General features: G+C 43.8%; 1 protein-coding gene across 2 annotated transcripts in view; it reads left to right on the top strand.

Moving 5' to 3' along the window:
• Window positions 1-24953, top strand: part of MINDY3 (MINDY lysine 48 deubiquitinase 3) — a 126739-nt gene extending 101786 nt beyond the window's left edge. For both annotated transcript variants that reach the window (XM_044294455.1, XM_044294456.1), the window contains 4 exons: window positions 11058-11130; window positions 16636-16723; window positions 19772-19843; window positions 24466-24953. In XM_044294455.1, coding sequence (XP_044150390.1) covers window positions 11058-11130; window positions 16636-16723; window positions 19772-19843; window positions 24466-24612 — 380 coding nt within the window. In that variant the 3' untranslated portion in view covers window positions 24613-24953. The remainder of the gene's footprint in view (window positions 1-11057; window positions 11131-16635; window positions 16724-19771; window positions 19844-24465) is intronic.
• The last annotated feature ends 1230 nt before the right edge of the window (window positions 24954-26183 follow it).

The following is a 26183-nucleotide window of genomic DNA, read 5'->3' as shown; positions in this document are numbered from 1 at the left end:
TTTAACTTAATATAGCATGAGTTTATCTCAAAGTAGGAAATTTACCAGTTGTCCACCATTTTTAAAGGCCATGCGGTCCTCAGTTTTGCCACAAAGCATGCATGCACACAAGTACATAATACTTTGTGCCTTTCTTTTTTTCATCTTCCTTTTGCTAATCCTTTTTCGTATTAATCCTATTGTTATACATTTATGCTTTCTTTGTTGATTTAGACTACAGCAGAATTGGAAGGCTGTCCTACACGGTGGTTGGAATACCCACATGGACCTTAGTTATACAGCTCATTCATTATCTTAGGGTTTCCATAAGCCTCCAACCTGAGTTCAGAAGATCTGCCTAGTTTTTGCCTACCCTTTTCCATGTGACTTGTGACGTCACTAACTCGGGTCATTGACCCCCTTATCGGCCTTACCAGAGAGTCACTGCAAAAAGCTCCGGCCTTAAAACTTTACACAGTTGTCAAATCATTTACATGGCCACCATGTCCCACACTTCTTACATTACCATCTTCAACTTTCTCCTGTGATGTCATCAGTGGTGGGACATAAAGAAGTGAGCCTACTTTAGCGATGTAGTTTAAAACTTCAAACTGGATGGTGATGAATATTAAACAGGGTTTTCTGGGAGTTCAATACTGATGGCCTATCCTCAGTATAGGTTGTCAGTATCTGATCTGTGGGAACCCAACACTCCTGTCAATCAGCTGCTTGAAGAGGTCACCATGCTCTAGTAAGCGCCGTGGTCTCTTCCTTGGCCAGTGATGTCACATTCATCGTCACAAGGCGTAGATACAGCTCAGCCACATTCACGTGAATGGGCCTGGGCTGCAATACCGGGCACAGCCACTATCCAATGTACAGCGCTGTGCTTAGTGGGCTGTGAGGAGGCCATAGCGCTCACCTGAACATTGCGGCCTCCTCAAACAGCGGATTGGCGACAATGAAAGGTGTCCGACCCTCTCTGATATTGATTACCTAAGGATAGGTCATCAGTATTATACTCCTGTAAACCTATTTGAAAGGGGTTTTCTGAGATTATTTTTTTTTAACTGATGACCCATCCTCACCTGATTGGTGGGAGTCTGACACCTGGGACCCCCGCCGATCAGCTCTTTGAGAAGGCACTGGTGCTTGCCGTAGCGTCGTGGCCTTCTCCCTTCTCATACATAGTATAGCAGTTGTGCTTAGTATTGGGCTCAGCACCATTCACTTCAATAGGGCTGAGCTGCGCCTAGGCCACGTGACCGATAAACGTAACATCACATGGCCTAGGAAACGCTGTGCTACTGGCAGTTCTGGTGCCTTCTCTAACAGCTGATTGGCAGGGGTCCCGGGTGTCGGACCCCCACCGATCAGATACTGATTTGCTATCCAGAGGATAGGTCATCATTTAAAAAAGAAAATCTCGGAAAACCTCTTTAAACTTTTAAAAAAAATTGACCGCAATTTCCCTTTGCCTATGATATTGCTCCCCGAACATATGGCCTCTGTACTGTGAAAGTGACAAACATGATTCATTCCTGGAGATAACATTTCTGAGCACATAATGGGAATGTTTTATAGCTGGTATCAGATATTCCAGGCCAGAAGTTCCCGGTTCCCCCACTTCAGCACATTCATAGCGTGCCGCAGTGACATATGACATCTGGACCTCTCATTTTTCTGTTCATTAATTTTCCCTGTACCACATTAATATTGTTTGATTTCTGTAGTGTGAGCAGATTAAAGGGGTACTCCTATCTATAAAGTGATGGCATATCGCCGGTAATGGTCTGACCTCCGGGAACCCCCACCAACCCAGGCAAAGAAGGGGGTGCAACCCGTGTCCTTCCCTGGACAGCGGGATGCACTGCTGAATTAGTGGGAATGGTGGAGATCCCAGAGGTCGGACCCCCACCATTCCTAGCAATATTCCATCACTTACAAGATGGGAGCAGCAATCCTGAAGAATACAACTTCTCATACTTAGGGCTGATGCACACATACATATTTTCTTTCCGTGTCCGCTCCATTTTTTTTTTTGCGGACCGTATGCGGATCCATTCATTTCAATGGGTCTGCAAAAAACGGAAGTTACTCCGTGTGCATTCCGTTTCCAGATGTCAGTTCCGCAAAAAAATAGAACATGTCCTACTATTGTCTGCATTACGGACAAGGATAGGACTGTTCTATTAGGGGCCAGCCATTCCCTTCCGCGAAATACGGAATGCACACGGACGTTATCCTTGTCTTTTTTGCGGACCACAAAATACATACGGTCGTGTGCATGAACCCTTACAGGAAGCCTCCCATAGGTTGCAGCATTGGATGCACCTTTGCTTACCAATGATAATTGCATTTAGGCTAGGGTGACATGAGGTCTCCTGTAAACCATGGTAATACAGGCGGTCATGCTGGAGTCAGAGGATTGCCGCAGTTTTACTGGGATTCACAGGTGATGCACAAGGCCGTAGGAAGCTGCCACTAGAGGAATCTAACTGCGTGTATACGTTTCGCCCGATGTCTTCGGTGAGCTCCCTCTAGTGGCTGCACTAGGTAAATTGAATTACCATTGAAGACAATGACAGTACGGTGGCACGGTTTATGAGGGGGCACTTTTCTAGTGGCATTTATGTGGGACACTGCTGTCTGTATTGTTTATTGGAAGCACTGTTTATGGGGGAGCCACTTACCAGGATGCACATCCCCCGTGCCCTCTGCTGGTGCTGGTTCTACAGGCACTATAGCTTTTATTCGGGGGCAGAACCTATACTTATGGACAGAGTTCAGTTCCTCTCCGAAAATGGTGTTCGTAGGGCTCATGCACACATGTGCGCCCCATGCCTGTGCTGCAGACTGTAAATAGTGGTCCACAATGCAAGGGCATCGGCTGTGTGAACGCCGTTTGCGGATGCGGACCCATTCACTTGAATGGATCCATGTTCCGCAAGATTCAGTCCGCACTGCAAAAAAATAGAACATGTTCTATTTTTTTTTTTACGGTGCGCAGACACGGACCGAAATCCCACGGAAACGTTCAGTAGTGCTTCCTTGCGCTTTCACTCCGTGACTCCGCACCGCTTAGTATCTTGCAGATTGTGGACCCAGTCAAGTGAATGGATCCGCATCCGTGATATGGAGCGCATGCGATCGGTGCCCGTATATTTCGGACCTGCTCTTTGCTGGCCGCAATATGGGCACGGGCCACACATGTTCGTGTGCATGAGCCCTTATACTAAGCTGAGCAGCCCTCTCAAGTCTTAAAGGGGTTGCACAGGGTTAGAAAAAGATGGCTGATTTCTTCCAGGAACAGCGCCACACCTGGGCATGGGTTGTGTATGGCATTGCCGCCAAGGCTGAGCTGCGAGACCAGACCTGTAGACAGATGGGGCAATGTTTTTCTAGGACAGAATAAATGTTTTTTCCTACTTTGCATCCCCTTTAAATAAGTGAAAAATAAAGCCAAAATAATAACTGTCAGCTGCAGCTGTCCTGCTTGTTGACCGTTTCCATGTGGTAGGAGATGGTGGTTGTTGGTTTTTTTTGTACATCGCATGGAGTAAAAAAGTAAAAAAAAAAAAAAACTGACACTAGAATAAGAAAAATTAAAATGTAGTCCTATGTAAAACTATGAGCAACACAAGCGATAAGGCAGAATGATGACCTCAGCTCTGCTGCATCTGTGTAGTACAACAATACTAGATTTAATTAGGCCGGCTATGCAGACAGCGATACGGCAGAATGGAGTGGCACTGCAAATTCAATTACTTTGCAGCTTATTTGGAGTCAATTAGTTGTGTCCGCTGAGGAATTAGAGCAGGTGTCAGTGCGGAAACGGAGCAGTTACCACAGTCTTGTGTTTCGGTGACACTTCATCTTCTAGTCCTGCAAGAACGGAGGCCTCTGGTTAGTCTTACTGTAGAAGCCGGGGTATGGTCCTTAGTAGTGAACTGCTGGCCAACTGAGATTGTTGTGACTAATTGGATCCCAAGGGAGGGGCACAAAAGGGGTTAATTCATTGGCCTCTTATTTTCGCTGTAGGTTTGTGTGTGTGTGTGTATCCGTGTACATATGTGTATGTGCAAATATATAAAGCTGAGTGTATGTGTGTATGTCCGCTAAAGGAATCCACACCGTCGCATTTACAATCATGAGATTTGGCACACAGGTACATCAGGTGTCCGGGAAGGTTTTAGACCAGGTCTCGGCTCTCTAGGACATACCGTTCCTGAGAGAGTTCCAAAAAAATGCATTAGCCAATGGAAGCTTGGTCACATGACTCTTATCAGCCAATAGAAGCTCGCAGGTCCTCCACATCTACAGTTTTACTCCAGGTTTCCATAACAACCCAGCCATTTTTCTTCACTGCTGTAGGAGAGCTTTAAAGGAAATCTGTCACAAGGATGATCGCCATTGAAGTTAAGCCATGGCCTAATAGCACTTAGTACCTTATTTCTAGATGTGCCTTTGTTCCAGCAATAGATGTTTTTATCCTCTGAAAATCCAGTTCATTTGGTATGCAAATGAGCCAGTAAGGTGCCCAGAGGGGCGTCACTAAGGAGCCCAGACACGCCCCCTGCCGTGATGATAGGAGGGTCCCAATTGCACCAATCTTTCACTTTCAGGAGTTAGCACACATTTCCCTTTTACATGCGATCAGAGCGGGAGACGGCAGAACTATGTAATCTTCTGCCACATTTAGAACACATAACAAAGATCTTTATCCCATACAATCTAGGTCACCTGCACTCGCTTTCAGGATCTTGTTGAAAGGGATCTGTGTGCACTCCAGGAAAAAACTAAGGCTACTTTCACACTCGCGTTTGGTGCGGATCCGTTATGGATCTGCACAGACAGATCCATTCAGATAATACAACCGTCTGCATCCGTTCTGAACGGATCCGTTTATATTATTTTTAACATAGCCAAGACGGATCCATCTTGAGCACCATTGAAAGTCAATCGAGGACGGATCCGTTTTCTATTGTGCCAGATTGTGTCATAGAAAACAGATCCGTCCCCTTTGACTTACATTGTGTGTCAGGACGAATCTGTTTGGCTCAGTTTTGTCAGAAGTAAACCAAAACGCTGCAGGCAGCCTCCAGAGCGGAATGGTGACTGAACAGAGGCGAACTGATGCATTCTGAGCGGATCCTTTTCCATTCAGAATGCATTAGGGCAAAACTGATCCGAAAGCCAAAACGCCAGTGTGAAAGTAGCCTAAAACATAAATGAATCCATCATATAATCTGGAGAAACAAATCACACCAAGCAGCAAAAGAGCTAACCTTACGTTGGGTGAACGCAATGCACTGAGAGACCTGGAGAGGAAAACAGATCTAATTATTAAGGGGCCATTCACACGTCCGTATGTATTTTGCGGATCCGCACATCGCTGGCACTCCGCAATTGCTGACAAGACTAGGACGTTCTATATTTTTGCGTAACGGAAGTGCGGATCTTTAAGTGCGGATGTGGACAGCACATTCCGGCCCCATTGAAAATGAATGCGTCCGCACCTATTCCGCAAAATTGCGGAATGGATGCGGACCCATTTTGCGGACGTGTGAATGGACCCTTAGGACGCTGATAAGAGGGGAGCAGTGGTTATTTTGGACAAGTATGTTTACAAATCACAGGTTTTAAAAATGTTGGAGGATATAACAGTATATACTCCTCTGAACAGTAACCCCCTCCATCAGCAGAAACGTATGAATATCCTGCAACAGGGTCTCCCAGGTGGCATTTTGAGTAAGAACGAATTGGAATATCTTTATGTTGAACATCCTGTAATATCGATATTCCATTCACTGCCAAAGATACAGAAAGGAGAGTTTCCACCCCCTATGAGGCCAATAGTGGTCGGAACAGGCTCATCAAAATAGAATAAATGTAGTACAGCGGCTCTGACCTCTTGTATCGGCTAGGTATGGTGCACGACCCTTACGACCTACCCCCTAGACAGGATTCTAGCATATAGTAATTTATTATATGGATAAAAAATGTCGTGCTGTGGTCCACTTTTGTAAGTCACTTAAAATAGACAAAATATGGAGGACAATAGATGAAATACAATGGATAAAATAGAACAATGATTGGCTCTTGATTGGGACATAATAGTCCGTGGATCAAAGACTTGATTATCGTGCGTTTGCAATATACAGATATGCAGATGGGTCAAATATCTCTTGGGTGAGATGAGGTTCTATATGTCAGAGGTGGTTATTGCAGCGTTATTTCCTGATACCATTGCTCCAATATGAGGTCTGCGATAGAGTGTGCAATGGATAGCAACTGGAAACAGGCATTTGCATCAGTATGTATATCATATGTACTTTACCCCTCCTGAAGACGTTTGTCCGGTAGTGGTTCGCTTGGATAATCCAGTCGGCGTGCGATCAGATGCCTGCTGTGTGTCTAGGACCTTCCGCCTTGTTCCACGTGATTCACCAGGTCATGTGATCGGAGCGGTGAGTTTGGGAGGCCGGACTGCCTCAGATGATGTCACTGAGCGAAACTGATGCTTGCGGTGTTAATATCCAGAGATACATTGGTGTGGAATCCATTAAATAGTAATAGCTGCTGAAACCAATGGATTCCACACCAATGTATCTATGGATATGAACGCCACAAGTATCAGTTTCGCCTGCACACAACTGTTGTGTGTGTGTTTTGCGTTCCGCAAAACACGGATGGCTTCCGTGTGCGTTCCGCAATTTGCGGAACGGCACGGACAGCCATTAATATAACTGCCTATTCTTGTCCCCAAAACAGGCAAGAATAAGACATTGTTGTTTTGTTTTTTGCGGACCACGGAACGGAGCAACGGAGGCGTCACATCTTTAGCGGCCCCATTGAAGTGAATGGGTCCGCCTCCAAGCCTCAAAAACTGCGGCTCGGATGCGGACCCGAACTACGGTCGTGTGCATGAGGCCTTATAGTGAGGAATACGTGGACATTTGTAAAATTGTAAAAAAAACAAAAACAAAAACAAAAAAAAACAACACCTTCCGATGCTAAACGATGATGCTGAATGGAGTGAAGTGATTTCAGCAGGCATCAGATGTGCTGCACGCAGGGCCCCCACTTTGGGTCATAGGATCAGTCCCAGCCTTTTCTGTGACCACCCGAAGGCCAAACCAGCGTGGCTGACATATAAAGGTAGCTACAAATGCGGCCACAGAAAATGCATATGTTGTGAACACACGTCTTTAAGACGGGGTGAGAACCCGACTTCCAGCAGCAAGCAGACGGCAGAGTGCCACAACGTTTTATTAGTGTCTATACAGCGAATGGTAGAAGTTTACTTAATCACACGTGTTGAATGCTCCCTGCAATATGTGGGATGCAAGGATGCACCACCAAACAGATTAAAACCAGGATACGGAAACCTTTATCTGACATACCTCACTATCAAACATGTAATGTTTCTTCTGCCACTCTGCATTTTGCCATTGTACATAAGGGTAACACAAAAAGTTCTAGAGCACCTTCTGTAAAGGTCAAAGTTAAGGGGGTCGGCTGCTGTAGAGGTCCAATTTTAAGGGGCGGGGGGGTCAGTGTTAAGGGGTGGGGTGCTGTAGATGTCACTGTTATAGGGGATAGTATTGATATCTTTTAACAACACACACAAACAAGCCGGGTCCTTCAGCTAGTATGTGTATAAGATTCTCGTAATCTGGCATCCACTATGATACTTCCACTAATTAAAGACAAAATGGGATAACCCTCCCGTTCCCTGCTGTTTGCCAACGCTTGCTCCCTGCTCTCCAATCTCTGCTGTTCTTCTCGGGTTCCTGAATGTAAACTTTCGGTTTGACGCCGCTGCAGTGACCTGCTTCCTTTGTGTCATGTCAAATGGTCACGTAATGCAAGGGGAGCCGGTCACCGCTGGGACCAGCGATTGACTGCAGCGGTGTCAAACCTTATCTTTACATTCCGAGTCACGAGTGGAGCAGCAGAGTCCAGAGAGGGAGCCAGTGTTGGAAAGCAGGTAAGTATGCTTCTCTTTGCAGGTCTGCCCACAAGGGGGGTTTGGCAAACACCACCACCAAACTTGTACAACCCCTTTAACCCTTTCGCTACCAGCCCGCTCGCACGTGCAGCGGGTGTCGGGGCCGGTGGGTCTCCGCTGTTTCAAACAGCAGAGACCTGCGGCTAATTACCACGACTGGCAATAATGCCGATCGCAGTAATTAAATAAAATAAAAAAGTTATTAAAGCCTTTAGATGTCATGATCAAGTGAGATCACAGCATCTAAAAGGTGAAAAAAACCTGGAAGCTTGCGCTTTCAGGCTTCTTACCGGCATCCTCTGTGGCCAATGAGGATGCCATTAATTGGTTTGAATGCGCTCAGCCTCGCTGAAGAGGCTGAGGGCATTGAAGTTGCAATTCTTATTTTGGCCAAGAGGTGGCAGGCCAATATAAGAAATGAGCAATAGTCAGTAATAAATGCATTTAAAAAATCCACGATTGTTCAAAAATAAAAAATGGATTTTGTACGCTCAAATACAAGCTTCAAAATCATTACAAAAAAGGAGAAAAAAATATATAAAAAATATAAAAGTTTAAATCACCCCCTTTCCTCATAATAAAAAAATAAATGCATAAATAACAAAAATTATAAACATCATGGGTATCACCGTGACCGAAATGCCCGTACTATTAAAATATAAAAATATTTCTCCAATACGGCGAATGGAGTAATGGGAAAAAAGGGTCAAAATGGCCAATTTGGAATTTTTTTTATTGCTTCTCTTGCCCCAAAAAAGTAATAAAATGTGATTAAAAAGTCACACATACTCCAAAATGGTATCAATAAAAACTATTGATTGTCCTGCAAAAAGAGTCCCACACAGCTCAGTACATATAACTCTAAAAAGGTTATGGGGGTCAGAATATGGTGATGTAAAAAAAATTTTTTGCCTGGGAATGATGCAGGCAGGCGTCGGCTGTATATTGCTCTGCAAGCTGTGGAGGAGATCACTTGATCGCTACAGGCCCAGCTTCTGAAGATTCTGTTGGCTGATCATTTCCCCCTGCAGGAGATATGTGGTATTACAAGCAGTTACTAATGCAAATGGCAGTGTGTAATAGAGGCACAGCCCCTAATTATTGGTGGCTCTCCAAAGTAGCTCATATAAGGAGATACATACCGGAGAGCACACCCATGGGGAAGTTTAAAATAGTGAAATGATTGTGATTTTTCAGTGGGAATTGTCCATTGTACAAAATAAGTAAATTTTTAGATTATTTTTTTTTCCTTTACTCCAAAGTTCATACTTTTCAACGGTCTGTCTTCACTCCCAGTGGAGACCCTGTTCTTGATTTGCCTGTAAGCCGTCCTGTGCAGGCACATCTATAATTAATGGACAGAAGTACATTTGAGGCATGGAATCCATTTGGTCCCCGGGCAGTAATGCTATAGGCTTCTGTATGAAGGTCTGCATAATGTTCTTCTCCTTAATGCAAATCATGACTAGCACTGATGAAGCCTGCACATCTGGCAACACTCACACCGTAACAGTGTGTCATTAACATTGCATGTTCCAGAGAGGTTTTCCTCCTGACAGGACCCACAATTTGTCTCTGATAGCCGGGTGACCGCATCGTGGCTTGTTTGTCCCGAGTTGGAGAGGAGGAACACATGGTCGTGTAGGTAAAAGTCATCCATGCTCTCCAACAGCTGGTCCGGTTCCCAGTCACAACAAGCTTTGTTCTCCCCCATAAACAGCCTGTAGATGTAAACCACTGACGGGGGAGGATGCCCAGGCCACATGTCGCGTGCCCCATCATTCCGCCACACCAAACTTGGAGACACTGTGATCGCCTTCAGGACAGCCAATTCTCACTGCTGGAAATTGTTTCTTAACAATGTGTCATTGCTTATTACTTCAAAAATAATTTGAAGGACTATTATTAGTAGCTGCATTATTTTGCATTATTTTTTGTTGCTTAGGCAGGGTACTGGATCTCCTTGAAGAGACCAGTCTTGTATGGTGACTTACTGGAAGTTCTCCATGGTATCGAGACTTATTGGCAATGCTCCATGGGAAAAGAATATGCAAAGAGGTATCTCCCAAGGAAGAGAACCATCTCGCTAGCACCACCTTGTTCCCTGTGAGTCAGAATCCCACTGTATGACAAGCCTTGAGATTTGACAAGGGAATATAAGGTGGCGTGGTTGAGTTGGTTCTCTTCCTGGTGGGATTCTATTGTAAATAATAATCATTGGGCACTACAACAGATTTGTGGAGGAGCCACGGTAACTGCACGTGGATTTGCTGTTCACGAATCAGCATGGCACGCAGTTATTGTGACTTGGCTACATTCTGTACTGTGCACTTTATGGTGCCCACGGCAAATCTGCGGTAAGATACAGTACTAGCTACGTGGATGACATTTCCAAAATTTCATGTATGCGTTGCAGAAATTGAACTGCACTGCTGATTTTGTATCTTGACACGGAATTGACGTCGGTATGTTGTGGATTCCCGATTGTTGCATATATTACTGTGGTTTTACTGACGATCAGCAGCAAAATTCGCAAGTCCTAAATTTAAAAGTAACATTTTTGAAATAGAAAAACAGAATACTCGCCCCTCCCCTGGTGCTTCCCCACCTTTTTTATTTTTACCGGTCTCTGTACAACCCGGCCTCTGGTGATGATGTCTCGTAATGTGCAACTGTTAGAGCCAATCAGAGGCTTTAGTGGTCACATAGAAAGAAGAGACCCCAGAAGGGCAGGTTGTTCCGAGACTGGCAATGGAGCCAGGAGAGGGGAGTGTATTCTGTATTTTTGTTTTCTCCACTCACCTATTTTTTGCAGGTGAAATTCATAAGTAAATCTGCACAATTTGGTGCGGATTTCCCTGCGGAGTCGTGGAATTACTGTCAAAAATTTCTGCAGTAGATTCAGATTGTACAGTAGGTGACAAGTGGTTTTGTTCATTTTAAAAAAATGTTTTTTTTTAATTCTTTTTTTTGTTACTGTTTGTGTTTTTAAAATCTAATTTGTATGTAACAGCTGGATAGCATTTGATCACTAACTAATTCATATATGTTTCTTTTTATTTAGATAATGGCTTCATTCCTGATGCTTTGCTAGATGAGGTCATGAAAGCGCTGGATCTTGTGTCAGAACCTGAATAGTAAGTGCAGAATTAGACATATAGAAAAAATCGTCACGTTTTACGACTAGTTTTACGTAGCTCATGTGATGACTATACCCTTAAAGTATGGCTAGCACCAGCCGAAATTCCTGGGTACAGAGCGATGTAAAGATTAAAAGGGTCACTAAACAGTTAATCGGTGAGGATGCAAAGATGCGGAACCCCAGCGATCTGATATTGACGCCATGGATGGCATACTGTTACTGTAACATGAGCTGGGGAATGCATAGCTGGTGTATTTACCAGGTAGCCTCTTTTAGACTTATTGTGCGGCAGATTTGCCGATTCCCCAGCCTCTTGTCGTTCACCTAAGATAGCCGCCAACTACTCGAATGACCCTATGTACAACGTGCAGCGGTAGTCTAAGACACTGCCACCCCCCACGGATGCAGAAGTGGTCATAATGGGCAGTGTCTGAGACAACCCTGTGTACAGTGCACATCCCACCGTGTGTACAGGGGAGTCTGAGACCCGCCATTCGTGCATCTATCAACTCTGCCGTTGCATCCAAGGGAAGAAGCGTGTCTCAGACTACCGCTGCACACTGAAGAGAAGGCAGCCACGTTATGGGAAAGAGCACCCTGATGAATCAGTGGCACAGTAAGGCTGATTTCACACTTGGGCTTTCCCTTTCCGCAATTGAGATCCATCATAGGATCTCAATAGCGGAGGAAAACGCTTATATTTTTGTCCCCATTCATTGTCAATGGGGACAAAACTGAACTAAACGGAACAGCGTGCACCAGAATGCATTCCGTTCCGTTTGGATGCGTTCCCATCATGGACAAAATAACGCTGAAAGCAGCGTTTTTCTGTCCGCGATGTGGTGCGGAGCAAGAAGGATCCATTGTGACTCACAATGTACGTCAATGGGGACGGATCCGTTTTCTCGGACACAAAATAAAACGGATCCGCCCCCCATTGACTTACAGTGGAGTTCATGACGGATCCGTCTAGGGTATGTTAAAGATAATACAACCGGATCCACTCATAACGGATGCAGACAGTTGTATTATTATGACGGAAGCGTTTTTGATGATCTATGATGGATCCAGCAAAAATGCTGGTGTGAAAGTCGCCTAACTCGGTACCGGGTATATTTGATGTCCATTCCCCAGCTAATGTTAGACCGCTGAGTCATCCAAGTTAATGTGGGATTCACTGCTGCATTTTTTTTTTTTATCATCTCGTACAAATAAATATTTATATTTTTGCCGTTCAGTTCATAAATCTGATGTTCTGGTAATTTGATATTCCAGAGACTTTTTTTTTGTGTCATTTTATATATTTTATGTTTTTTTCTAAACAAAAAATGTGCCTTCAATTAAAAGAAGGGGAACGTGAGAAATAAATCTTTGGTGGTTTTTGTAAATACCTGAAGATGAATTGCACATGATGCACTGAAGTTTGTGTAAATACATGGCTGACAATAGACCCGGGCGAGCCATATGTGACCTGTGCTTACAGCAAGCAAATCCCCCCCCCCCCTTCTAGGGTTATGTGAATGATCTCAGATTCTCACGGGCTCCTCATGCGGCATTGTCGTTATCAGATGGACAGATACATTCCCAACGTTTATTCTCAAATGAACGTTTTCAGGAACCCAAGATAACCACTTGACCCACCTAGACCGATGTTTCCATGTCTGATCTTAATCTACCGCTCTTGTTTTTGCATTTCATGAGGATTCTGGGAAGGTCAGCTGGGGACCAGAAGCAGAACGGAGACTTTCTATGTCACAGTGAATAGTTTAAAAAAAAAAAATATTTCTATGACCCCCACAGTGCTATAGTTTTCATATATCAGGCCCATTGTGGTGCCAAATGACTTCCAGCTTGTGTTTGCCCAAGGGTTAAAGGGCATTTATCATATAGTCAAGGCACTTACTAATGTATTGTGATTGTCCATATTGCCTCCTATGCTGGCTTGATTTATGTTCTATCACACTATAGAAAAAGGCACCACCCTCCCTGGTGGCACGACCGAGGGAGTGCGCATAGGCCAGCGCTTTTTCCTACAGTGTACAAAACGACCACCTCCACAGGACAGTCATAACCCCTGGAAACAAACAGTGTATAATGTAGGGTTGCATCGGGTATCTAATTATCAATACCCAATCGATACTTTTGTACTGGTATCGATTTGATACCGGGATTTGCCTTTTACCGATACTAGGCTAGTATCAGAGAACATGGAGCGCGCTGCTCTCAGAGCTCAAGGTTCTCCTCAGCAGCACAGGGGAGAAGTAGTCTGTCTCTCTCTCTTCCCCCCGCTCCCGGGTGCCTCTGCTGCTACTACCACCAATGAGAGGAGACAGGGGCAGCGGCCACTGCGCCACAAATGAAGATAATTAACGTTTAATATAGATACAGGAGGCTGCATATGATCACAAACTCTTCAGTCACAACCATAGTTGCTCATCATTTTCCTTTAACTCCCACTCTTCTTTGACTTAAAGAGGACCTCTTGCATCTCCTGACACCCCTGTTTTATTAGCTTCATGCATTCCCCGTGTAATACCAGTTCTGGAGCATCTAGTCTTATGTCTCTATGTTGTGCCATTCCTGTATTATTTCTACTAGAAGTTATGAATGAATTGCTAGCAGTCTGCAGTAAGGGTACAGAGGGGAGGTGACCAGTTGGGGGGGGGGGGGTGTACCTGCACAGACTGACTCTATCCAATCAGTGCTGCTTTTGTCAGACTGTGCAGGTACACCCTCCCCCCCCCCCCCCCCCCCCAAACTGGTTACCTCCCCTCTGTACCCTTACTGCAGACTGCTAGCAATTAATTCATAACTTCTAGTAGAAATAATAAAGGAACGGCACAACATAGAGACATAAGACTAGAGGCTCCAGAATTGGTATTACACGGGTAATGCGTGTAGCTATTAAAACAGGCATGTCAGGGGAGGGGAGAGGTCCTGGTTTTCTTGCCATTAATATTGGTATCTGACTCCCAGTACCTCCATTAGTGGAACTGCTTTAGTATTGGGCACCTTTTCAGCTAATCAGAAGGGGTGTTAGAAGTTAGTAGATACAACCAAAAAGTTACATAACAGGATCCACAACATACCGTGATTAGGTGTCTGAATCGTCTCCCACCCACTCAGTTCTGGGGGATACAGATACATATACATATTGAGTAATCTTCTAGAAGATATTACTCTCTCAGCTTGTATTAGTGTACGTCTAAGGGCTCATGCACACAAATGTATTTCTCATTCTGCGTCCGTTTCGTTTTTTTTTGGTTTTTTTTGCTGACCGTATACGGAACCATTCATTTCAATGGTTCTTCAAAAAAAACGGAATGTAGTCCGTGTGCATTCCGTTTCCATATGTCCGTATTTCCATTCTGCAAAAAAATAGAACATGTCCTAATATTGTCCGCATTACGAACAAGGATAGGACTGTTCTATTAGGGGCCAACTGTTCTGTTCCGCAAAATACGGAAGGCACACGGACGTCATCAGTATTGTTTGCGGATCCGTTTTTTTGCGGACCATAAAATACATACGGTCGTGTGCATAAGGCCTGACACCACTCTTAGGCTTCGTTCACATCACCGTTCAGCCTTTCCGTTCTCATACTTCATTTCGGAGCAGGAGAACGGAAAGGACGGAGAAGGCACATAACTTAGCCAAACAGAGCCTGAGGACCCCATAGACTATAATGGGGTCCGTTATGTTTCCGCTCAGAAGATGATTTTGAAGCGGAGACAAAAGTCCTGCATGCACAACTTTTGTCTCTGCTCCAAAATCATTTTCTGAGCAGAAACATAACGGACCCCATTATAGTCTATGGGGTCCTCAGGCTCCGTTTGGCTCAGTTTTGTGCCTTCTCCGTCCTTTCCGTTCTCCTGCTCCTAAATGAAGTACGAGAACGGAAAGGCTGAACGGTGATGTGAGCGAAGTCTTAGTACTTGGTCAGTATTTGCATCCATAGTTGTAAGTGAAAACCAAGGTGTGAATCCAAAAACACAAAAGAGGCCCAAAAATGCCATTATAGCTGTTCTCTGTAGGTTTCACTCCTGATTTTAATGCAAAATACTGACCATGTGTAAGTGGCCTGATAAAGTAATTCGTCTACCTGGCCATTGCATTAAAGGGGTTTTCTGGGACCCTGCCGATCCTGCATAACCACCTTACTTAAACATTAGCCACCTGAAGTTTGTAACATGGTTATGGTTCTGAAGTTGCATGAATCGGCCTAGTTATGTGATGCTCCTTTTCTGAAAATCCTGCTTCCTCCGACCTCATGTCCTTTACCAGGTTTCTAACGTGGGCTATGGATGGGACATCAGTTCTGCTGTAGATGGGACCAGAGCTATTCCTCTCCTTGGTTCATGTGCAGATGAGGTGGTTTCAGGACTTTGTGCGTTCTCCAGGGAGAGGAATAGTTCTGGCCCCGGAAGTGACATCCTGATACATGACGTGGCATTGGCAAAAGCTGGATTTGTGAAGACGAGCATCATTTGACCAGGTTCCAAATAGGTCATTCCACGCAACTTCACAACAGTAAGTATATAACAAACTTGGAGCATATGACTTGCTAGAGGCATCTATAAGTGGTTTGCATTCTGGAAGACTCTAGCCAATACTACATTTCTCCTGCAGCTAAATGCCTGGCTGACTGTGGCTTCCCCGAGCAAAATGAGCTGATACTGAACAACCATGATTAATTGTTAGGGCAGCAGGTATCTCATCATATCTCCCCTAGGACCATGCACATTTAGCTTAGTTGCAGGTGAAGGCTTGCCAGATACCTCCTGTGCCAATCATCCCCCGGAGAAATAGAGGGATGGCTCTTCCTCTGGAATTATCCAGTATGGCCGATCCTTCATGGATGTCGCGATGGGCTGTAGTCTGGTTCTGCTGACATCCATAGGCATTAGGAAAAGGAAAACTAATACAAATACCTGTTAGATGATTATGTATAGGGGCCAGCATTAGGAATGAGCAGAGGGTTTGGCTCAGGTTGGTCATCTGTCCGCAGTAATATTGGGGTACGTTCACACAACAACACTTTCCATGTGGAAAAAAAAAAGTGCTGTTTCCCATTGAAATGAACGGGATGCTGTTTGAGGTGTACTTTGGTGTTGAATCTGTGCAGAAAATGCGCCAAAATCAGCTCCATGTGAACGTGCCCTTCTACATACACAGTAACACCAGCCCTTGGCTCGCTGCCCTCGGCTCGTGTCGAGTTTCCAGCCCTAGGCTCGCTTACTACACTCTCTGTTTTTAGAAATGTTTTCCTAATAAGGTTCTGTCTCCCGAAAAATTACCATTACTGTTTTGGTTTTAATCATAAGATTATGCAGTCTGAAAATAAACCCGTTTGGGCGAATGCAATTTAGATGAATGTGTCCTGCATTCCCAAAATAGACGCGCATTTATTGGCAGAGACACACAGTGCAGGACCACGTATCTCAGGAACGCGGCGAGGCACAGCTTCCCTGCTTATTGTTTGATTTCCAATGTTTTCTAGTGTAAACCTCATGAAGACCAAATTAGACCCAGAAGGTCTTGGGATCATATTACTGGGCCCGTTTCTCCAGGAATTTTTCCCTGAGCAGGTATTGTGTGCAAGTGCTTATGTGATTTCCATAATTACTGGGTACTGCGGTATGTGTGCAGAATAACATCCCTTACATACAGAAGATAATATTCTATCTATCTACTTATCTCTCTCTAATATTTATCTATCTCATATCTATCTATCCATCATCTATCTTTAATACTTATCTATCCATCATCTATTATCATATTATCTATGTATCTGTCTCTAATATTTATCTCATATCTATTATCTATCTCTAATACTTATCTATCCATCATCTATTATCTATGTATCTATCTATCTATTATCTATCTATCTATTATCTATTATCTATGTATCTATCTATAATATTTATCTATCTCATATCTATCTATCCATCATCTATTATCATATTATCTATCTATCTATTATCTATGAATCTATCTATCTATCTATCTATCTATTATCTATGAATCTATCTATCTATTATCTATGAATCTATCTATCTATTATCTATGTATCTATCTATCTATTATCTATGAATCTATCTATCTTACTCATTTGAAGGCTCTGCCGATGCGTATAAAATTAAACTAATTTGCAATTGGTGTCAATTAAACATTTCCTACGTTTTGTTTCTACAGGTCCTATGCGGTCTATGGGCCAGATTTATCATTAGCTAAAGTAAAATTTATGGCGTTGAAAAGTCACAATATTTTGCACAATCGGTAAAACTGCACAAACATTTGTGACTTTTTGGCTCTGCCCTATGCTCGCCAGTTTTCTGAAAGTGGCGTTAAAGTGGGTGTGTTTTCTTATGTGAATCAATCTCTAGACAGATTTACTACTGTGACAATTCAAAAAAGTCGCAAAAATTGCACAATTTCACTCCAGTGAGGACCATGCTTATGTTTGGGAACGTTATATATATATATATATATATATATATATGTCCTACGCTTATTACATTGGCTTTAAACAGAAGACTTTTTACCCTTTTTTTTATCTTCTTAACTTTAAAAATTTTGAAATTTATTCAAAATAAATTAATTAGTTTTCATTATTTTACTTAATTAATTAATGTGCACCACAGACCACTGATATGGACCCATTGTCTTCAATTGATCCGCAATCTGGGAAATTGGGGGCAGAACGAAGGCACGGATCAAAAACCCACGGAAGCACTACGGAGTTGGAGTTGGTTTTTCTATCCATACCTCTCCACCACCAAAAAAAAACAGGCGTGCACAATTTTTTACCAGTGTGGACAGTCGGATGGGTATCGCAGACCACATTTAAAGTGAACGGGTCCTATATCCGCATGCGGCGGTCCCACGAACAGATGACACAATGGATGTTAAAAGGGACACATAAAAAAAGACAAAAAAAAATACACTTCACATTAAAATATTACACTTTTTTAACTGATTCCTTTTTTTTACCTTTTCAACAAAATTTTATTTTATTTTTTTGTGAAATTCTTCTTTTTCCTTCTTTTTTTTCATCAGATTTGTCTGGTAACGTATTTTCAGGTGAATCTATATTTTCTAATTCTTCTAAATCAGGTAATGATCTAGAATTGTTCGCAGGTAGATTACTTTGGCTGGAAGATGAATCAGTATTTAAATGCTTGCGTTGCCGAGGACCATCATTTTGTTGAAGAAATTTGGCAAAAAGATCTGTCATCAAAGACGGGTCCATGTTTGCCATGTTCTATTAGGTGCAACTGATAATGAAGTAAATCTTGCGACTTTTCTGTCAGAAATCTAGAAACGTGCGACTTTTTATCCATAACATATGCAAACGTTTCGAGTATTTAAATGCGACTTTTTAATAGAACGTGCAACTTTTTCGTAAAGACGTGCGACTAAAGCCGCTTACTGAAGGATAAACTGCTACCGTCAAACCACATTTATCACAGTATTAAAGGACCATTAATAAATCTGACTTTGCCAAAAGTGACTTTGGACATATGTAAAAGTGGAGTAAGATGTAAGTGTAATGATGAATCTGGCCCAATGTGTCTCCATGGTAACAGACAACAACCTATATGTAGTCTGATTATGAGGTTATCTACCTTTCTATCTGTCCTCTGCTTTTGGCTAAAATACTAAAAGTTAGCTCAAAGTAGGAGAAAAATTATAGAAAGTACAAGACTGCAGGATGGCAATATTTAATTGCAATCTCATACCATGGAGATGCAGTAGGAAGAATAAAGGGCATCTGTCAGCAGATTTGTCCCTATGACACTGGCCGACCTGTTACATGTGCACTTGGCAGCTGAAGGCATCTGTGTTGGTCCCATGTTCCTATGTGCCCGCATTGCTGAGAAAAATGATGTTTTAATATATGCAAATGAGCCTCTAGGAGCAACGGGGGCGTTGCCATTACTCCTAGAGGCTCTGCTCTCTCTACAACTGCTGCGCCCTCAACACTTTGATTGACAGGACCAGGCGGTAAAAATGTGATCATCTGGCCCTGTCAAAGTGCAGAGGGTGCGGCATTTGCAGAGAAAGTGAAGCCTCTAGGTGTAATGACAACGCCCCCGTTGCTCCTAGAGGCTCATTTGCATATGTTAAAGCATCCTTTTTCTCAGCAATGTGGGCACATATGAACATGGGACCAACACAGATCCCTTCAGCTGCCAAGTGCACATGTAACAGATCAGCCAGTGTCATAGGTACAAAACTGCTGACAGATGCCATTTAACAAGAGCCACAGTACTCGACTACAGCCGTGTGGTTATACAGTTAGAAGAAGAAAAAAACGTAAATGAGGCCCCCCACTCATCAATGAAAGGACCGCATTGGCTGTGAGAATCATGTGAGTCTGTACATTTTTCGAGGAGACCTGGACTCAGAAGAGCTCCTCTGCATTTCATTGGTCAGTGAGGGTCTGAACCCCCCCGGGCCTCCTCTGATCTAAACTTCTGACCTGTCACTATCACAAGTATTTTATGAAATGATTACCCTTTAAAGTGGGTGTGGCCTTCTTTATGGGAGGAGTTTAAATAGTCAGAGATCAAGATCCGCTACCGAAACTGGTGCTTAATCTTTGTTTGTTTTGTTTTTCTTTTGGCTTATAGGGTTCAAAAATCCCAGAATCCTTTAGCGTGTACCATTATAACGGATTGCGGCAGTCCAATCATTACGAGAAGGTAAGTCCCGTATGGACTGTTTGCCGGGCTGACATGTCCATTAGAATGATTCTTCTCCTCGGACGTGTCTGGCGGGCTCTGCAAGTCCTCAGCCTCATGCTCTATGTGTCATCACACGTTCTTATCTATCCCGGTTACATTCTTGTGTTTCGTCTCATTTTTCCTTGGAAGAATTTCACAGTTAGGACTCTGTGGGGGCGAGTTTTACAGCTGAGCCGTACGGAGTTGTGCAGGAAATGTATAAATGATTGTTGCTAACCTCGGCTATCCATCAGATTACGAACGCTGGTTGCTGTGGGTTATGTTTCTCCTTTGAACTTTCTCCTTTTTTTTGCTCATTTCTTGAATGTGAGATCGTAGCGTCAGGATGTCATATTTTTTTATTACAGTGGTGTAAATAGAGTATGATGGCTGACAACCTCTCACCTGACGCTGTTCTTGCATGCAAGTAGCCGGTGCTGAAGGCAGGATAAACTGTGGCTAGCCGCATGCATACTTCCTAAAATGTCCATCCTCATTAATGGGACACTATTAAACCCCCCGCCAATTTGCCCATAACTCTCCTGAACACCCACTTTCATGCATATTTACATAAGCCCCATCCACTTGGTGGGCAATCCAGCAAAAACTGGGACATTTGGAAGGTATACCTATGGTTCCCCTGTAGTGCCCGCAGGGGAAACGTAGGGCCCGCTGCAGCTTCTGCCGGTAGTCAGAGCCAATAGGGTATTTGGTAATGTATTATCTTAGGCCTCATGCACACAACTTTATCCGTTTTGCGTTCCACAAATACGGATGTGCTCCTTGTGCCACCCTCTTGTTATTTTGCAGATCCATTGACTTGCGGGTCCATGATCCGCACTTTGCGGAATATACATATGGCTGCGGAAAATGATGATCCATGAGCTTTCCGTATCCGTATGTCCGTTCCGCAAAAGGATAGAACATGTGCTATACTTGGATGTAAAATGCGGACCCAATAAAGTCAATGGGTCCACCAAAAATGTGGATGCAACACGGGCGGTATCCATATTTTGCGGATGAGGCCTTAGTGAGACAAAATACAAATGTCATAGAGCGGGATCCCTTTCTCAGGACTTTCACTTATCCCTTGTGAAGAGTGGATCCCGCTTACCTGTTCAGGTGGAAATTAACCACTGACCATTGCATGTTCAACCCACTGATACTGAGACACCCCAAAAGGGGTGGTCCAGGATTCGGATATTTTTTTTTTTAAACCATGACTGTATGTGGTATTGCAGCTCGACCCCATCCACTTTAATAGAGCTGAGCTGCAATACCAGACGTAACCCATGGACAGATGTGGCGCTATTTCTGGAAATAAGTGGGTCTCTTTCTCTATTCCTGTGGAGGCCCCTTTAATGTCATCGATCCCATTGGTTTAAAAAAAAAAAAAAACATTCATTGGGTTTGTGCCAAGAGGAAAAAATAATTCCCATCATGCCTCAGGATGGAGCAGTAGTTTTACATGCCCGACCCTGGGTGAAGATGCTGCGCACCTTGCGGACGCATTTCAGGCTCTGGTCACACTTCTCCACATTGGACATGATGACAGCCCCTGCTCTCACAGAAGGGTCGCCTCTCAAAGACATCTTGGATGTTTCCAATAAGACAGGAGACGATGCCTCCAGCGCACCACTGCCGGATTTAGGATAATGTGCACTCAATCTTATGGGTGGGGGAAGGGAGGGGGTCGTAGCTTCGTGAACATCCCCCTTTAACGATGGCAGGGGCTCTGCTGCAGTGCTACATTCCAGCGCATAAACGATTATGTGATGCTGTAACCGTGACAACAGGAAGAAATAAACAGGAGCAGCACAGGAGTGACTGTGATGTGACACTGGCGCTGCATTTATTTTTTTTATTTTTTTTCCCATTCTCATTCCTTTGCTCAGACGTCAACCTTCAGATGATTAAAAATGTAACGGAATATTTAGTCCATGTTACAGAAGAAATCTGGAAAACATACAGAAGAAAGCACTTTGTCACTCCCCTCACTAGTGTGTCTGTATCCATACAGAAAGCGGACCTACTGAAATCTATATTATAGAGCATGGATGTCAAACTCATGGCCCTCCAGATGTTGCAAAACTACAACTCCCAGCATTCCCTGATAGCTGCAGTATGCCCAGGCATGATGGGAGTTGTAGTTTTGCAACAGCTGGAGGGCCGCGAGTTTGACATCCCTGTTATAGAGGGTCTGCCAGCAGTTCTGACCATGCTAAACTGCTGACAGCACCAGGTAGGAGCTGAGGGAGGGGAGCAGTACAAACATACCTTTTGTGGAGCTGTTATTATAAGGGGCAGTGAGAATATGAATTTTTAGTCTGCCAGGTTCTGCTGCTTAAGTGCCCTGGAGGCGGAGCTTCACTTTGAAGTGCCCTCTGCATTGAGCTTCTTTACAGCCCCTCCCCTCTGCTCTGAGTGACATCTGTAGCTTCCAACCAGGAGACCGCCACAGCCGCCATTCAGAGGGGAAAGGCTGTAAAGCAGCTCAGCGCAGTTTAACAGTGCAGCTCCCCCTCAGGGCACTTGAGCAGAACCGGACAGAATACAAGCTCATATTCACGCTACTCCTAACAAGAGCCCCACAAAGGATATGTTTGTCCTGCTCTCCCCAGACCCTACCTGGTGCTGTCAGCAGTTCAGCATGGTGTGAAATCTGCACAGAGATTGTATGTTCTCCCTGTTCTGTGTGGTTTTCCTCCACACCCTAAAAACATACAGAGCATAAAGCAAATTAGACCCACCGGGGACAGTAAATAACTTCTTCACGGTGCTACAGAAAATGCAGATGTTATATCAGCAGTGTTACTATCTTTGTAATCCTGTCTGTGATGATAATTTGATGCAAGAGTGTTGTGGGCATGCTTTATGACCTGTGCAAAGGTGATTTTGCAGTGAGGGGGAGGAGGCGAGCTGTGATTATCACCTATTTGCCAGTGCCGGATGCTGTGTGTTATACTTTACACTAACACTGTCCATGTTTATTGGCCATCAAGTCCAAGAACAACCAACGTTCTAATCGTCTCAAAGCGTCCATCTTGGTCCAGACCATGGTTTGCTCTCGTGTGTCAGCATTGTGAACACCCATTTGCGTTATAAATGTCATTCAGAAGTTGGAAATACCTGGTGAAGGTGCTCGTCACAGCAGACAACTCTACAAAATGTGAACCTGCCTGGATCTCTTTTAGGCCTCATGCACACGACCGTTGTTTCATTCCGTGTCCGTTGTTCCGTTTTTCGTGATTTTCTGCGGACCCATTGACTTTCAATGGGTCCGTTGAAAACTCGGCTAATGCACCGTTTGTCATCCGCGTCCATGATCCGTGGTTGCAGTCCGTCCCAAAAATATAACCTGTCCTATTTTTTTCACGGAAAACGGTTCGCGGACCCATTCAAGTCAATGGGACCGTGAAAAAACACGGAGGCACACAAGATTGTCATTCGCGTCCGCGCTTTTCCTATCATTTGCATGGCAAACTTGACTTAGACTTTTTTTTTTACTTTCCATCATGTCCGGTGATCCTCCAAAAATAAAGGAAGACACACTGAAACGGAACAACGGAACCCCATTTTGCGGAACGGAACACCACAACGGTCGTGTGCATGAGGCCTTAGCCAGACCCTGGAGGACATCAGGGTTCTACATGCTAGTCATAAGTTAACCACTAGGGGCAGTGCTTCTGTGGAAAACGGCACTTCAGGGCTCCTATATCTTGGATCTATATCTCATGGCTCTCAATACTTTAAAAGGGTTTTTCAAAATCAGTAAAATATGGCTGCTTTCTGCCAAAAAAGGTGCCACCCCTGGTCACAGGTTGTGTGTGGTATTGCAGCTCAAGACTTCATTCACTTTAGTAGAGCTGAGCTGCAGTACCAGATGTAACCTGTAGATAGGTGTGGCGCTGTGTTTGGAAGAAATCTTGGATAATTCTTTCAATACTTTGGGGGGGATACAGTCCAAAATTTGGTGCCTAATAAGCAATACCGCTGCCCGCAATCTGGTGCCGTGCATTGTCATGTTTATGGTGTATGATAATTACATGGTGAGAGAAACATGGATGCTTTCTTACACAGACAGTGTCACCATTCTCTATAGGTTATTGCAGCTTAGTAGCAGATACAGCCCTGAATAAAGCTCCGTTCACACAGCAGATTATGCACATGCAAAATCCACCACGTGTTTCCGCAGCAGAAACCCCTCTGGTGTTCCCACTGAATGGAGGTAAACCGCGAGCAGACATCCGCCATATTTTCCTAGCACAGCCGCATGAGTGCAGCGCAACCTCCCATTGAAAACAATGGGAAGTGGACTCGCCACAGCCGCCAGGGGCTTTTTGGTGCAGAATCTGCTCTAAATCCACTGGCAAAAAATCCATGTGAACGGGGACTTAAAATGCAGGGGGTTTTTTTTGGGGGGGGGGGGCAATGCAGTCATGTTTTTCTAATCCAATACACTCCGACGGTTACTATGCAGAAAATCTAAGTAAAAAATGAAATGTTAATTTTAAAAAAATGTGCATTTTTTTATTTATTTTTTACTTTTAATGGTATTTTTCCTGCATTATGTGTAATATTTATGCTTTTGTATTATTAAGGTCGCTTACATTGAAGGCACCGCTGTCATGGGTTTCGAAGACCCCAGACTGCAGACGGACGACACCCCCATCAAACGCTGTCTACAGACCAAATGGCCGTACGTAGAGCTTCTCTGGAACACGGACCGGCCGCCATCATTAAACTGACTCTCCGAGTTTCGGACCAATGAAAATTCCCTTCGAAAGAGGCTGTTTTACGGGACGCAATCTATTTACTACGAACTGGAAATCTTGTCTTGGGGTCGATCAATACATAAACTACAGTATAATGTATATACAGGGCGCAGCTCATCTTCTTTACGCCATTTGTACTCTTCTGTCTTCTTGGTGTTTTTTCTAAGGGGGCGCCATTATCCTCTATGGAGGACAGAATATATAACCAGTGGACAATAAGTATTAGTTATGCGATTGTGATACGGATACTTTGCGTCATGTGGCTTAACCCAAATCAGACATTTTCTGAATGCAATTAAAGGGATATTCCCATATTACTAAGTGATGTATTATTGCCAGAATAGGACATCCCTTGATCGGTGATGGGGGAACCTCTGGACGCCTACCCAAACTGAGAATAAAGGGCTAGTCTAGAGCTGCACCTCCTTCACAGAGAACTGCAGACTTGCCCTATTTAAGTGAATGGGACTACCTGTCTAAACTAGTGCTCTGCCCCCTTTATTCTCTCAGGCTCATGAGGGTCCGAGAGGTCACACCTCCACTAATAATAAAGTGACAATATATCCTATCAAAAGCCTGGTAAAATCTACAAGTCTGATGTACATGTATTCTACCATCTGTGTAATGGCTGCAAAACCTGGAACTTCCAGGATTCTACTGAAAAGGACTTAGCTCACCATAGGGTCCGGTTTAGTAGAACCACAGGGCATGCAAATGTTGCCGTTGTAAGGCGAATGCAAAAAATTTTTCAGGCCCCAATATGCAGTTTTCATACTATATGTTGCTTCATCCAAACATACTTTCTCATTCCAAGTCTGAAATAGTATTACACGCTCTGCAAGACACCGGCAATATATTATCTACACGTGCTGAACTACTCATAATGGGGAGGGATATGTTTTATGATGCTGATTAATAATCCTTGTATTAATTTTGAATCGATGGCAAGAAGCATAAAACAGAATAATGTTACTGTATCTTGTGAGTAATGATCATTAAAGGGGGTGTCCTTATTCTCAGGATCCTTGGGGGGTCGCAGAGGTTGGACTGCCGCCTAATATAAAGTCCTATCCGAGCTCTAGGCTGTCACTTTATAATTGGTGAAAATACAAATTTAAAGAGGACCCTTCATTTCTCCTGACATGTCTGTTTTAGTAACTACTTACCGTATTTTTCGCCCTATAAGACGCACCTAGCTTTTAGAGAAGGACAATAAGAAAAAAATATTTTTCATTAGACCTCAGATCAGACCTCAGTTAACAGCCCCAATCAGACCCCCAATGTTATTAAGACCCCAACAAGACCTCAGATCAGACCCCAATGTGAATGACCCCCAATCAGACCTCATATCAGATCAGTCCTCTGTAGCCCCCATTTCCTCTCATTTTGGCCACCAGCAGCCCCCATTGTCTGTAATGTTAGCCCCCAGAGATCAGCTCTTATTGCCTCATGTTTAATAAAATAAACGTATTAAATATAAGAAAAGAACTGGATCGCACATCCTCAATACTAACTGCTTTTATCTAACTGCTTCTCAGCGCAAT

This window comes from Bufo gargarizans, chromosome 5 (assembly GCF_014858855.1).
Source record: "Bufo gargarizans isolate SCDJY-AF-19 chromosome 5, ASM1485885v1, whole genome shotgun sequence".
Lineage (NCBI taxonomy): Eukaryota > Metazoa > Chordata > Amphibia > Anura > Bufonidae > Bufo > Bufo gargarizans.
This window is presented reverse-complemented; position numbering and strand designations above follow the sequence as displayed.